The sequence below is a fragment of the Thrips palmi genome, unplaced genomic scaffold, assembly GCF_012932325.1.
Source record: "Thrips palmi isolate BJ-2018 unplaced genomic scaffold, TpBJ-2018v1 HiC_scaffold_8, whole genome shotgun sequence".
In the NCBI taxonomy this organism is placed as follows: domain Eukaryota; kingdom Metazoa; phylum Arthropoda; class Insecta; order Thysanoptera; family Thripidae; genus Thrips; species Thrips palmi.
Genome location: NW_023144635.1, coordinates 3,324,748 through 3,339,057, shown reverse-complemented (window position 1 = coordinate 3,339,057; position 14,310 = coordinate 3,324,748). Strand labels below are relative to the sequence as shown.

The 14,310-nt window shown below is 46.2% G+C and overlaps 2 protein-coding genes and 1 non-coding gene across 6 annotated transcripts; 2 read left to right on the top strand and 1 right to left on the bottom strand.

Annotated features, from left to right (window-relative positions):
• Positions 1-873: 873 nt before the first annotated feature.
• Positions 874-11,947, top strand: LOC117653778. 4 transcript variants are annotated; one of them, XM_034399667.1, is made up of 8 exons: positions 882-1,030; positions 2,150-2,327; positions 2,404-2,560; positions 2,677-2,720; positions 7,486-7,554; positions 8,898-9,150; positions 9,229-9,656; positions 9,764-11,947. In XM_034399667.1, exons 2-8 carry the CDS (start codon positions 2,185-2,187, stop codon positions 10,770-10,772), a joined length of 2,103 nt encoding a protein of 700 aa, XP_034255558.1. In that variant the 5' UTR covers positions 882-1,030; positions 2,150-2,184; the 3' UTR covers positions 10,773-11,947. The 4 variants fall into 4 exon arrangements, with proteins under 4 accessions (XP_034255556.1, XP_034255558.1, XP_034255561.1 ...); XM_034399665.1 differs by lacking the exons at positions 2,150-2,327; positions 2,404-2,560; positions 2,677-2,720 and adding exons at positions 6,135-6,418; positions 6,526-6,674 and having other exon boundaries at positions 874-1,030; XM_034399666.1 differs by lacking the exons at positions 2,150-2,327; positions 2,404-2,560; positions 2,677-2,720 and adding exons at positions 6,135-6,418; positions 6,526-6,674 and having other exon boundaries at positions 888-1,049.
• Positions 4,247-6,117, top strand: LOC117653796. The gene is made up of 3 exons (XM_034399701.1): positions 4,247-5,253; positions 5,359-5,571; positions 5,809-6,117. The coding sequence occupies exons 1-3, from the start codon at positions 4,961-4,963 to the stop codon at positions 5,891-5,893; spliced, it is 591 nt and encodes a 196-aa protein (XP_034255592.1). The 5' UTR covers positions 4,247-4,960; the 3' UTR covers positions 5,894-6,117.
• A 182-nt stretch (positions 11,948-12,129) lies between the features above and the next one.
• Positions 12,130-12,201, bottom strand: Trnaq-uug. Its single transcript has one exon. It is a non-coding gene; the product is annotated as a tRNA-Gln (tRNA).
• Between the last annotated feature and the right edge of the window lie 2,109 nt (positions 12,202-14,310).

The following is a 14,310-nucleotide window of genomic DNA, read 5'->3' as shown; positions in this document are numbered from 1 at the left end:
TCGCCCTGGACTTCCCCGCGAGTGCCGCGCGGCTTGTCACGGCGCACGGGCTGCAGCCCGAGAGTCGTTTTCATCGCTCTGTCTCCCTCGCACCTATACGGGACGCCCCATGAGTGCGAGAGAGACTCCTCGGCGTCCTCGGAGGGCCTTGCGGTGCGGCCGCACGCACGGTTGGGGGTGGTGGTTATTTTCGGACCCCGCCCGCAGCTTGGCTTTTGACGGTCATTGCCCGCCGTTCGACGCGGAATTTGAACTTCCCCGTCGGCATGCTTTCGCATGAGTTCGCCATAGTAGGCCTAGAATCTCGAGGCCAAGGGCAGTACGGAGCACGATGGGTTGCCTGCTTCGTGGGCGTTTGAGTCAGCCGCTTCGCTTCAAGCTAGTTGGCGGGTTGGCGGTTGGCGGCAGCCTGCCTCTGCTGGTACATCGGTCTAGTATCTACGAGATATACCGCCACTCGGTTATGTAGTTCTCTTTGTTTTCAGTGCATTCGTTGGGTGAAGGTGGCGAACCCAAACCAAACATAGGGAAGCGAAGGACACCTGGTCTACCTGAGATCGAGGTGGTCGAGACGTTGGGGGAGGCAGGCTGGAGGATGAAGGACGGAAGGACGGGGACGGGAGCGGGGGATGTGGGGGAGGCAAGGTACTGGAACGGCTCGAGCTCAACAAAAGCCTGCCCACGCCTGCTCGCGTTTTGTTTTTTTTTTTCTTCGCGTTTTTTTGTGTTTGCTCGCTGCTAATCCGGCACGAAGGTGGACCGAACGCCGAACGCCCGGCCCGGTCCAGGTTTGCCGCGGCCCGCCGCGAATCCTGCATCCTGCCGGCCGCAAGCTTGAAGCGGGCGCGACCGCAGCGCTGGAGCCTGCTGCGGCAGACATTTGAAGCTTGCAGTTTACAGTTAGTTCTTTGCGGGTGATGTGTGCGATGGACGCTAGCACCGCGTTAGATTTTCTATTTTGAGAATTAGTTAGTGAAGTACTTCAATCAGCTCATACCGGTCGACCACGATCGAGAATTGGGATAACATTGTTCGTAACCTATTGACATGTTCGTTTGATATTTGTGTCACATTTTCCCAACAACACGACACGACACATACGCTTCACCCACATGTTAATGAGAATGTTTTTACTGATCAGTACAAACTCAATTTAGTTTCTCGTTGCTTGGGCACCAATGCGCGTCCACGTAGTCCTTGACCAAATTCTTGAGCTTTGTTTCTTTCATTTCTTTATTTTTCTTGCAATTACTGCTGCGACTAGACAGTAGTGACGGACGGGATGCGTTGTCTCTGGTTTGGTGGCGGTAGACCTGTCAGGAACAGAATTATTCTCTAGAGGGGTGATATTACCTTACCTTTTCTGTTTCGTTTACTTTTTGCTGTAGTTCTCAGCCTGCATCTGTGTTCATTACTGTTAATTGGACTTCAAAATTGGACCCTTTGCAGCAGCGACAAATCTTGATTTGTATGGGCGCAGTTTCCAATTCCCCTTTGTTCAATAACTACCTCAATAAAATAATTTGATGATCATGCCATTGCTTGCCTTGCCATTTTTTAATTTATATCTATAATTTGAACCCAATTGCGCTGATTTTTGGTACTGCAGATTAAGGTTATGATGACCTTTGTCCGAATAATTTCTTTATACATTTTGTGCCAAATAAGTTGCAGCATTTTCTCATTTAGCTATTTTTTAAAAATCTCCTAATGATCATGAATATTTGTAACAGCTAGAATTGGAGCAATCACATATGCATCAGTGCCTTGGTTTAAAAGTTATTGTTAATTGAGGTCCTGCTGTTGGGTCTTAGCATGTGAAAAACGTAGCTTGTTAATGTGAAGCGATGTGCAAATGATGCTATAGTTGATGTTTCTGGAACTAAACTCTTGTCTAAAGGTCGAAGGCCACTCTACCTCCAGAAGATGTGATGTAAAATTGTGGCTAGTATCAAATTTTTTAAAGATTTAAAAAAAAATTGCTGCTAACAGATAGAAGAAAGATGTTTATGTAATATTTTGTTTGAGGTGGAGGGTTGTTATTCTTACTCTCTTAAGGATAGTTTTAATTTTGTGATATCAGAGGCCACAGAATAAGATAAAAGATTTTAGGAGTGCTGTGTATTAGAATTTTTTTTCATCCTTAAAGGTTGTGTGGTGACACTTGCCTTCAGTAACATCAACATGAATTCATCTTGGGATGAGAAGCTGCCAGCAGGCTTAAGATTTATGTTGACAAAAACAACCAAAGGGCGCATAGGTTTGATCATCGGACAGCACAAATTCAGGAAGGCTGGTGCTCAAAAGGACGGAACACTCGTATTCAGGTGAATATCAGTTTTCTAGTTTACAAAGTTTTGAGGATTTTGAAATATTTTCACACATTTTCTTGTCTTTTGACAGGTGCTCTCTAAAAGACTGCCCTGCTCGAGTAAATTTAGATGCTGCAATGCGCAGAGTGTTGCGGATTAGAAGTACCCACACTCACCCTGGTCGTGATTTGTCAGACATAATCAGTGCTCGGCTTCCATCTGGGCTTATTTCTTCAGACGGACAATTGGTACGTGTGTCATTGTCTTGGCATGCAGAGAAATATATATAAATTCGTCACAAAATTTTTTGGCAGTATGACACCAGGTCTGATATTCAATGGGTTTTCTTTATTCTTTATTTCAGGACCAAGAAGACAAAATTGGAAGGAAATCCCAAGGTTCTAAAAGGTACAGCTATGTGTTGTGTGCCATTCACTGCTGGCAGCTTTGCTTTCTCCCCTAAATCATCAAAATTATCTTTGTAAGGAGCCAATTTCTGCATGAAGAATATCACATTGAGTCATATTCTTTTATAAATAGTTTATTAATATCAAAGTGGTATTGTTGATTAATTTTTTTTTTTGCTTTTGGCCTTCTTTATTTTGTGGATACCAGCAATAATATTAATTGGCTGCTGGATCCTTTTTCTATGGAAAACTTTCAACTCTGAAAATAGTTAAAATATATTGATGATGGAAATATCATCTTTTACATTGAAGGAATCCCAATTATTTTGGATGTGGAAACCCTTTTCTTCTTCATTTGTGCGTGCAAGTGTGTGTGTGCGAGTGCATTCATTCAGGATTCAGGTTGACTTGGCTCATCCCATTGCATGTGACAGATTTAAGACTTGTTATTATCTATCTGTGCCTGTGGTTTACATGAATTTGGTTTGTACGTCAGAATTGATTTAGGGTAATCTGTGTTAAAGGAATTATACATAGAATTGACAAATGTGTGTTACTCTAAATATCTAGGTACAACTCAGTGTCATTTGCACATCCTGTTAAGAATGCTTTTTCTTTTGTTTTACTTCATAACTTCTTGCATGCTAAGCTCTGTGGTTATTTGATTGGACTGAATGCAGGCTGCAGCTAACTATGGTCATTGTTCTTATACCAACAGTGTTTACACACTCTCTCAAATCATTCCCTTCGCAATTTAAGTACTTTTTTCACTTGTGATAAAAGTTTTCCTGCGTTACTCACTGTGCTTTTGTGGTTTTCTCCAGTGTTCTAAAGTAAAATGAGAAGAAGTTTGCTGAAGAGACATTGAAATGTCGAACTTGGTACAAGCCCTACAGGGATTTCGGGAAGGATCTACATATTATACCACTGGGGATGGTTTCTACTATTGTTTAAATAGAACAAAAGGGACTAGAAAGTTTCTGAAATGCTTTCGACATGGGAGGTACAAGTGCATGGCTAGAGCATCATTTGAAGTAAATGATCGCCAAATGAGTGTTACTGTATGCCACAACCATGCACCTGAACCATGGGTTGAGGAGTTGCTGAAGGAGCGTCATGCTGTGAAAGGTCATGGATCTAGAGACCTTGACTTCTTCCAAATTAATTCATTTGGGAGGTAAGTTTCTTTCAAGATTTCCTTATAAGATGAACTAATTTGTTCCAATTGATTGATGTGTTTGTACATGTGTTTCTAGATATTCCTTTTCAGGTTTTGTTTGATGGTTGTTCAGATTCATGCTGTATTTCATCACAGCCTTATCAGTCCATCAAATAACTGCTCACTGTCTAGGTTTTCGTAGTATCTCAGTAGAAGTCACTATTAGTTTGAATTTTTTTTCCTCTTGTTTCCCAATTTGAAATAGGCTGTTTTGCCCCACTCAACATTTTTGTTATCTTTTTTCTTTATTTGTTTTGGTAGGAATTTTCAGGGAAGTTGATCATTTCATCATAGTGGTGTTTTTGAAGCTGAAAGCTGAAAGAAAAATGCATTTTAGATTTGTTTCAGCTAAGGGGGTAAAAAATTGTTTCTTTGTCATTATGTGTTGTGCACTCTGTTCGGAGACTGGAATATTTCTGTTGAACTTACGAATGTATGTCTGGATACAGCCGTAGGAAGAGTTCATAGAAGACATTTGCAAGATGAAATATTAATTACCGCCTTGGCAACTGACTTCAACCGCTGCCGCTGAAGTAGTGGGCGTAAATCCTGCTTTCTCTCCGCATCATAAAATTACTTCTGAAAATAAGAAGACTGGTGTTTCAAGCAAATAATATGAAGAAGTTATTCCAACGCTCATCAGACCTCTTTAAAACGAGTCTTCACCTTCATTTGGTGGACTCCGTCTCCTCTGCTCCTCCAGTGGGGAGAGTTGGCAGCATCGCTTGTTGTGTTGAGAGGTTGAAGTTTCTGTCTAGTCGGAACTTTCGTTTTAACTGTTTCTTCTGCCGTACAACTTGCCTTCGAACGTTTTCGCCGCTAAGAAAGACGCCTCTTGTACCTGAAAAACATTCGAACTTGACTCTTCTGTCAACACCGAACTCTGGCGAAGCAAAAGGAGCCTGAAGCCAGAGTTAGGTTAGAATGTCCCGGTCCCGCAGCAGGAACTGCCAATGGGACGCCCTGACGTTTTCTCCGTGAAATCGTGAATTGTGGTCTGAGCTGGCCGTTTTGACTGGACTATGGAAGAGTGCCCGGGCCAGCGCGATGGCAGCACCATCTACTACTTCGACGGACACATGTACCGCAAGAACAGGTCCACCGAGTCGTCTTCGTACTTTCGGTGCGCCACCCGCGGCTGCATGGGGCGCGTCATTCACAAGCATCGGCTGGGCACCATCGTGGCGGTGTCCCCGCACAACCACGACGCGGACCCCCACAAGCACAACCTGAGGCGGTTCCTGGCCGCGATGCAGCGAAGGGTCAATCTGGAAACCATTCCCATTCATGAAATTTACCTGCAGGAAGCGAGCAGGTGTGTGTGTGTGTGTGTGTGTGTGCACTGCGCACTGGGTGGATGGCACCATCCTTGGACTGAGTGGTCCGCCTCTTAATGAGCTACATGTTCATTGGACTTCAGGTTTCCGGGGATTGAAGAAGTGATGCCCTACCAATCGCTGCAGTTGCAAATGGAGAAGAGACGCAGGTTGCACGAGATTAACGAAATGAATCAAAGCACCGAGATGAAACAGCTTCATTTCTTAAACCTTTGTGATATTGAGGATATGACCAAGAGCATCAGAGCAAGGGAAGCCCAAGATCCCCTGTTTCTCAATGCATCTGGAGGCTCCATGTAGGTACCTGGCGCACCTCCTAAACTGCATGTCAAGTGTGATACCCAACAGTCTATGTGATATTGCGTTCTAGAAATTTTCTACCTTTGATAATTTTGCGCTGAATAATATTGCATTTTATTTCATGGAAAATGTTTCACATTTGTTTCTTTTAATATTATATGTTTCATTCATTGGTTAATATTGTATGATAAATGTGTAGCAAACTGAAGCCCGTACCTGTATTCCATTTGTAGATTTTTTGAGCTTAAGACAAAGTGCCTGAGGTTGCAACCGCCCTACTCTGTGTCAAGTAGAATAGTAATAAACTGGCTATGGTGATGGTTTCATGTTTTGAGTGGGGTTAAGCATTTGATGGTTTGGGCTTCTAGTGTTCTAGTTCTTTGTCTCTGTTCAATCTGTATGAAGCTTTTGAAGGAGACGAGCAAATGCATGGTGTATGAGGAACTCCTCTGCATGGTTTCAAACACAAAACACTTACACTTAACAGACACTTTTCGATTACCCAACTTTGTTGTCTGATATTGTCTTTTAAAGTAAATTTTCCTCCATTTTATTGTAGAGGTGATGATGGAATCCCATGTTGAACGATTTCTGGAGCAGCGCCTAGAGCATTTTCCTGACCATGTTTCGGACAGTAATTTTGATCAAAATTCAGAACTAAATAATGCACATCCAAGATGTGAAGTGACCATGAACAATCAGGGTGGGGATAAGCTTCACTTCAATGGTTATTCATACTCTAAAAAAGCCATATCAGCAAATGCTATCCGCTGGACATGTGCCACTCCCACTAGGTCTGACACAAGATGCAAAGGGGCCATCACTACAGACCGTGAGAGACCAGTAAGTTTACAAATGCATAAATGAATTGAATGTAGATGCTTTTGATATACACATATGCTGTTACAGCAAGACTTCTGTTTCTTACCTTTTGTTTTCTTGCATTACAGTACCACAACCCCAGGTCTTTGGTTGAGCACAATCACCCCCCTGAAGATTCTGAAGCTAGCATTATGAGAGATATTGCAAGAGCCAAACGTCGGTTTTGGCGTAAAACTTTCCCTCACCCGTTCCAGATCTACCCTTGGATGTTACCTTTGTAAGTGTAGCAGAATGTTGGTCAGCACGGGCAAAGCCTGGCTCCTGAGGCATTAAATTGTCTGAACAATGAATCTCTTGTTATGAATGATCAATTGTGTCGAGTCAGATCCAAACAATTAAGTGTGTTTTATGACAATAGTAAATCAACAAGAGAGTATATTTTTTTAAATCTGTGAATTTCTGTCTTTTTGTTAGGTTGTGGCTTGAATATTTCTCTGTTTCAATATTGTCTGTCATTGTGATTTTTGTCTATTTCCTAAATTATGTTTTACCTGTTGAACCTGCAAATGAATTCTTAATCATTTTACTACTTTAAAAAACTAAGATAAGAAGTAAGGATTATGTTGAGTAAATGTTTATGTTGTCTTTGAAGAATTTCTGTAATCTTTGTACCCACATACTCCACTTTTGCATATAATGAATCTGTTGTGTTGTGCACAAAAATGTTCTGACAGATCCACTTTTCTTTTGGCTGTCATTTGTATTGTCAACATTAAGTGTTTCTGCTCTTGAATGACTGTGATTCTTGTAACAATGGTATGAAATTATTTTAGCTTACTATGCTATGCAACATTGTGTCAAAGCATTTTCGCCAAAGTTTTTATCAGCAGGAGTATTAATTTTCAAGTCGTTTTTATCTACAGGACTGTAACAGTTTTTTACTTGAGAGCATGCAAGACTGAAGAGAGATCTATACTAATAAGACATTTCAGCCTTCTAGACAACAGCAGCATTGGAGTTCAGAATATTGTGCAACAAAGGAGTATAATGATGCAAGTTAGTGAAGTTTTTAATTTCTTTGTTCACAGGCAGCAGATGCAAGAGCAGTCCGGTAGCAGAGATGATCCTAGCTCTTTAGAAGCTACCTTTGGTATGGGGTAAGTAAATTAATATGATAATTTCGATCACCTATTTCTATTAGATTTAGACAGTCAGTCAAACGCTAGTGAATTGAAGGGGGTTGAAGGTGGGGAAGCCCATCCAAACCAACATGAACAATAGGTTGTCCTTTATTGTTTCAGACAGAAGCCCTTTTTTTTTTTTGGGGGGGGGGGATGAAAAATAATGATTGCTGGGTGGGAAGGCAAGGGATGGTTTTCTTGACAATTTCTTGTGTATGGGTTTAACTGGTAAGTCCAGCTTCTGAAATCGTCACGATTTTAACCCTGCGCGCCTGGGTCTGCTCGCGGTAGGCAAAGGGAAGGGATGTACGTTTGGCAACCACGCCCGTGCACATGTTGGCATCGTCCAAGCCCAAAGCCAAGCAAGCACTTTCCCCTTTCCCCGTCCAAAGTTAGCCGCGCGCCCCGTCCGCCTGCCTGCCGCCTCGCCTGCCCAACGCTCCCACGGCAACCACGGCACAGCTCCCACGCTGCGCTGCTGGCTCGATACGCGTTCGGCACTGGTTCGGCACCGCTTCGGCAGTCTCCGCTGCACTTCCTCCCTGCCCCCCGCCTCCCCCTGCCAAATGCCGAGCGCTCTCGGCGCAGTCCGCGCTCAGTCCCCCCGCTGCAGGCAGGCTGTGCCGACCGAGCACACTCACTACACTGTAGACGCCGCCGACCACGACGACGTTGACATGAAGCACCGCCGGCGGGAGCGAGACCCTTACGTCCAGCAGGGCCGGGTGGTCAGGGACGAGCGCGCCGTGTACATGAAGACGGCCCGCGGCGCCGTCAAGCTGGTGCTGGACGGCTATGTGTACCGCATCAAGCACAAGAAGCCGGGCGGCCGGGAGTACTACGCGTGCGACTTGGACTGCAACGCCACGGCCGTGGTGCGGCACGGCATGGTGCGCTCGCTCAGCGGCCAGCACCACCACGGCCCCGACGTGGAGAAGGACAAGATCAGGGGCATGTTTCCTTGCGGCGACCTCCATGACGCCGCGCCGGGGGGGTCGGGGGAGGGGGGCCCTGCGCGCAGAGCGCGCGGAGAGTCCCTGGCGGAGGTGGAGCAGCTCGACAATGACGAACCCGGATCCCCTAGCGGAACGAGCAGCGCTGCTTTCAAGGCGGAGTTTTCTGTCTGGGATGAAGATTCTAGGTAGAGTTTTAGGCACTGGGGCAATTCTAGGTTCAATCGCCTGCCTTTTAGGAGGGATGGGCTTCATGTTCAACAAGTGCTGGGAATTCCCTGAATTTGAGGGACGGATGTTGAATAGCTTCTCCCTCTATGATACAAGCTGTCTTGCATTTCTCATCTTATTTTTGTCTCTTTCCAGTGGGGCTGCTGGTATGACGGATCATCCTGAGGCTGGGCCCAGCGGCTACATGGATGATGATGTTAGGGTGAAGATGGAGCCTGAATGGGTTGATGCTGGAGCCCTGGAACCAAACTGTGAGCTGGAAGGACAATTTGAAGACAATCAGGACTTCAATGCCTCTTACTCAGAGGCTGGTTTGAGTGGTGCAGATAACCAGAATTTTCAAATGTATAATAGCCAGCAACAGTCTCAGTCACAGCAGTTACCTCTGGTAGGTACCTTTGAACTTTTGAATTAATTACTGTGGCTTGTGTGGGTAGTAATTTTACTATTTCTGTAACTATTGCAGATTCAGGATGCTCAAGATCCTGTTAAACTCCATGTTCCTGGTAAACCCAATTTAACCATTACTGTGGCCCCAACTCGTCAGGGGCCTAGCCAGAGCAGCAACACATCCATTTCTACACCACCACCACCACCTCTTCATTTGCTGAATCCTCTTCTTAATCGTAAAAGAGGAAGGCCTCGGGGAAGTGCTTATGGAAGCTACAGTGAAAGTGATGACAGAGTAACAACTATTCTCACTGATAGCATTATCGCAAGTCAGAAACTTGAAAAGATGGGTGTAACGGCTGCCTCTGCGTACCGCCCAACTCCAGTGAATGCAACGGCTATGCCTTCAAGCCTTGTGAAACCAAGGTCAAGGGACCCAGAAGCAGTGAGAGCAGCAGAAATTGTCAATGGTGCCCAGAACAGATCAGGACCACGAGTCACAGAGTAAGATTTAAAAGTCACCTTTTACATTGAAATTCTCAGTTTTCCTGAGCTGTGAGTGTTGGGAGCCTAGTTACTAATAAATTAATTTTTCTTTTTGATTTTTACAGAGAACTGGAGAAGGTCCACCTAAAATTAAGACAAGAAGTGCTGGCACTTGAAGTTCAAAATTTGAAAGCAGAGCGAGAAAAACTGAAAGCCTATCGACGTAATGTAGCTATTCGAAGAGAGATAATGGCTCTGCATTTACAGCTAGGGAAGGGCTTCCCCTCTGAATGTGCAAGTAGTGGTAGAGGATTTGAGACAATGGACACTTATGATAATTTCATGGATACTGATTGTGATGTGGATTTCAGCCCACCAACTAAAGACCCAATTAGTCTCAGTAAAAAATTACCTAATGTATCAATCACAAGGCAACAAGCAGGTCAATCGCCCAAAATTTCAATTCGGAAATCACTTCAAACTTCAAGCCAGTCCCCAAATGCATCACCAATGTCCATGAGTTCCAGTACTAAAGGTGTGACTCCACCACCTGCCAGTGTCAACAAGCCTGTCGTTGAGACTAAAGATCAAGGTGAAAGTTCACAGTCCTCTGGCAATAAGAGAACCCATAGCAGTGACAATAGGCAAACAAGTACAGGCAGGCGAAGTAGTGATAACAGATCTCCTGTGGATAGTGTAGAAGACCAATTGGGAAGCAAATATGAAGATAACCACAAACCTAGTGTTAAATCATCAAGTGACCATCAAAATAACCAGGAAAATGAAAGTAAGGGTAGTGGAGAGAATTTCTCTCAATCCGGTGATACAGTGAAAGATGAACTTGTGCCATTAGATTCAGTCTCCTCAGATTTGAGTATAGAGATGCTGTCAGAGCCGGGTTCAAGTCAATGGACTACTCAATCTTCTGCACCCATGACTGAACATGAAGGTTTTGATGATATCCACTTTGAAGGAGACGACAGTTATGATAATACAGGTAGCATAGGTGAATTTTCTGGTGAGCCAGTTGCGAAGGAACCTCCGGACGGACAATACAGCTCTTTTGCCGAAGACCCAAGCAGCCATAAGCGAAGAAGAGTTGAGAATATGTGGGAGCCAGATGAACCATTATGACCGGCTCATCAATCATCAGCATCATAATCAGCGATGCTATTTTACTTGCCATGTGTCCTCATTTAAGCTTTTCTTTTTAATTTTTTTTATTATGGCCCATTGCTTTGAGTGTTTGGTCTGTGTTAAGTCTGATTTAAACCTTTTTCTTGTGATAAAAAGTTATCAGAAGTTGACTGAATCAATAAGTGCTTCTATGCTTCAGGTTTGTTTTTTAATGTCATTGAATGTTTGGACGTGGCATAGGTACTTAAAATTCTTGACTTCAAATGTGACTGTTATGTAGATTTAGTTTGATGGATGCAGGACATCCAACTCTCTTTACCTGTGGCTCTGACTATTATCTTCATTAGGTTTGCTTTTAAAACAGCATTCTAACCCCCACTAATACAAATGAAGAGTTTTAAGTTTTGTTAAGGCTGTGCAAGACTCATTCCACTTTTAACATACAACAAGCCTTTTTGTTGTTATTTTGTACCTGCTAAGTATCTGGATTTCCTTCTCAGTATTGACCTAACAAAGTGATTAAATTAATGTCCCTAATTTTAAAGAGCAGTAATAATGAACCGTAAAGTGCCTCATTTCTATAAAAGAAAAGATTCAAAAAAAGAAGTCTTTGATTTGTCAACATTGAAATTATTCTTGTTAAAAATGTGTTTTTATTACCTGTTACAGTGCAATACTGGAATGCACTTTGTGACAGATTGGTGAAAAATGTCTCTTCACCAGTTTCATGCAACAAAGACCTGCCTGAAGTGACTTCTATATGATGACAGCTTGAATCTCTACTTTCTCCTGACTTTGTCTGGATATTAAACATGTCTAAATTCACAGTTGATTTACTTTAGTTTCCCAAACTGTAAATAAGTAACTTTTGTAGTTAATTATAGTTAAAATTAAAAATTAACTTGAACCTCTGATGTTTAGTAGGCCTTGTGTTGTACATACAGCATTAGGTCAACCAATTCCTGTTGCAAATTTTGAAAACAATATGATTGCTTGGTTAGATTGTTTTTCTTTAATTGCATTTAAGCACAGTTGTCTGCTTAAGATCTCAAATTGACTACTTGAAATGGCCCAATTGTGACACTCATGTCCATTTTGTACAATGCAAAGTGAGAATAATCATGTTCTCAACTGTATAAATACAAATAATAAATCATAAGGATAAAAAATAATACTTTCCAATATTTTATTTCACTTGTGTAATCCGTGAGAAAATATCTGATTGAACTAAACAGTACATTATTCATCTAGCACAATATCTCAATTGTTTGTTAAAGTCAATGGGGAAAACACTGGGTGCTTATCAAATGTTACCTTGAAGTGAGGAGGGAACGGAAAAAGTTGGAGGTGTGGAAGGTCCCACCGAGATTTGAACTCGGATCGCTGGATTCAAAGTCCAGAGTGCTAACCATTACACCATGGGACCGCCGGTGGAGGGGACGGGCGGCCACCTAACCTGGCGCGAAGCGCTCGAGCCGCAGTGCGCGGCGGCGCTTCCTGGCGGCAACGTTTGAATCGCGGCCGGCGGCGCGCTCCGCTCCGCGAGTGCACTCTCGCGTGTAATTGCCCACTGGCGATGCCGCGGCGTTTAATCTTTTGAGGCTGCTTTTCAACACTCGCCAGCTGGCTCGCCGTGGGGCCGTGGGCGGAGTCGGGGTGCGACGAAGAGGTCCGCTAAATCGCTCCCGTGCTGTGTCTTTCCGCGGGGGAGTGTCCATAATTTCCCGGAATTCAAGCCAATAATTTCGAGGAAAGCGTCCGCAGTGTAGACGACACACATTATTGTTATTTTTTAGGGGAGGGAATTCTCTTTTGGGTCACCACGTACCTCTTTTCTGAACTGTCCTCTCGAATCGTTTCCAGTGAGGTTGTGCCCTCCAGAGCGACAGATTAGTACCTCCCTGTTCGTTCCCGAGGAAAGTGGAAGGGGGACCGAGCGCGGGTATCGGCGGCGTAGAGAGGGTCAGGGAAACAATGAATGGGCGCTAGGTGGAGTGGAGGCGACGGGGGGCAGGGAGGAGCCGCAGGGAGAGGTGACGACGTTCGAGAGACGCGATCAGAATGAACGGGCTTGGGAGGGGAGCTTTGGCTGCTTTGGCACCGTGGTGTGGCGTGGCCCCACCACCGTACGCCCAGCCCAGGGGCCCAGGGGAGACAATGGGGACGTTATGCAGACAAACTATGCTCTCGGCGTGAATGGCGCCCGGGATAGGGGGTGGGGTGGGCCGGGGTCCCCGAGCCTCGGCGGCGACTGGCGACGGCGATCGGCTAAGCCCTCGACCTCTCAATCGTTGGCCAATCGAGCGCGACGTCACCTCGCGATCGTGGTTTCGAATACCAGTGACTTTTAGTAGGTAGAAAATGTCAGCCAATTTTTCCACTCCTTGGCCGTGCTTCAAGTGGGGCGCGCGGCGCGTGCGCCGAGCCCCCTGCCGAAGTCAATGGTTCGTGCGGATTCCGATTCAACTCGCCCGGCCGCGGTGGCACTGAAGGGAAGGCCCAGGAACGGCTTGGCCTGGCATTCTCCGAGGCGCGGCGACGCGTGACGCGTGCGGCACGCGGGCGACGCGAACCTCGCGGATGCGCGGCTTTGACGGTGGGCCGTCCGTGGGCCGTGATGGGCCGTTAGAGTGCAGTACTTCCTCGCGCTCGCAGCTCGCAGCTCGCGGGCCACAGGCCACAGCAGGAACGAGGGTGCGAACACAGGGCCCTGGTGCAGGGGGAGGAGGTCCAGGCCCCACCACTGGTCCGCTTGTTCGCTTCGCTTCCCGGAACCGGTTCGCGCGGGATGCCACCGCGGCGGCCAACGCCACGGGCAATGCCAGCACTGCCCTGCCAGCGCGTCGAGGGGCTGCGGATGCTGCGGACTGCAGAGCGACACGCGGACCCGCGTCCTGCAGCGTGCTGCCCGTCAAGAACGTCATCGCCGATGACAGCGCCAGCACGGATACATCAGGCGCGGTGCGTGAGACACTGCCACACTACACGCGCGTCGCTCAGTTTGCACGCCTCGCCAGGACGGCTTATGGCGAGGGGTGTATTTTAGGAGCAGCATCCCAGGCGGCCAAGGCGCTGCGCGGCGCTGCCTGCGGCGGGGCGCTCGTTTAACGCGGCCCGACCAAAAGGATGAAGAGGATGCTAGAAGTAATGAGGGACAGAAGACAGAAGGGAGGGCAGGACGGGCAGGACAGAGGGGGCATTCTAGAGAGGGCGGGCGGCGCTCTCGCAAGAACACGATGTGTCCCTCACCCCGCCCCCCGCCAGGCCAGGCCCCAGGCCGCCACCCCCGCGGTGCAACATACTGCAGTGCCTCGACTTTGCGCCGCGGCGCCATCACCTCGGGGGCGACCCGCCACCCCGCCCAGCCCCACGCGCCGACGCGCCCAACACAAACACGCTAAATAATGGACATTCGGCGACCGCCGCGCCTCTCTTTCTCTTTCCCATTGGCGCCCACGTGGCCGCGATCGCCTAAATATTAGTGTCTCCGCGCGCCATTTCTCTTGGACGCCGACCAAATTGTTTATCTACCCGT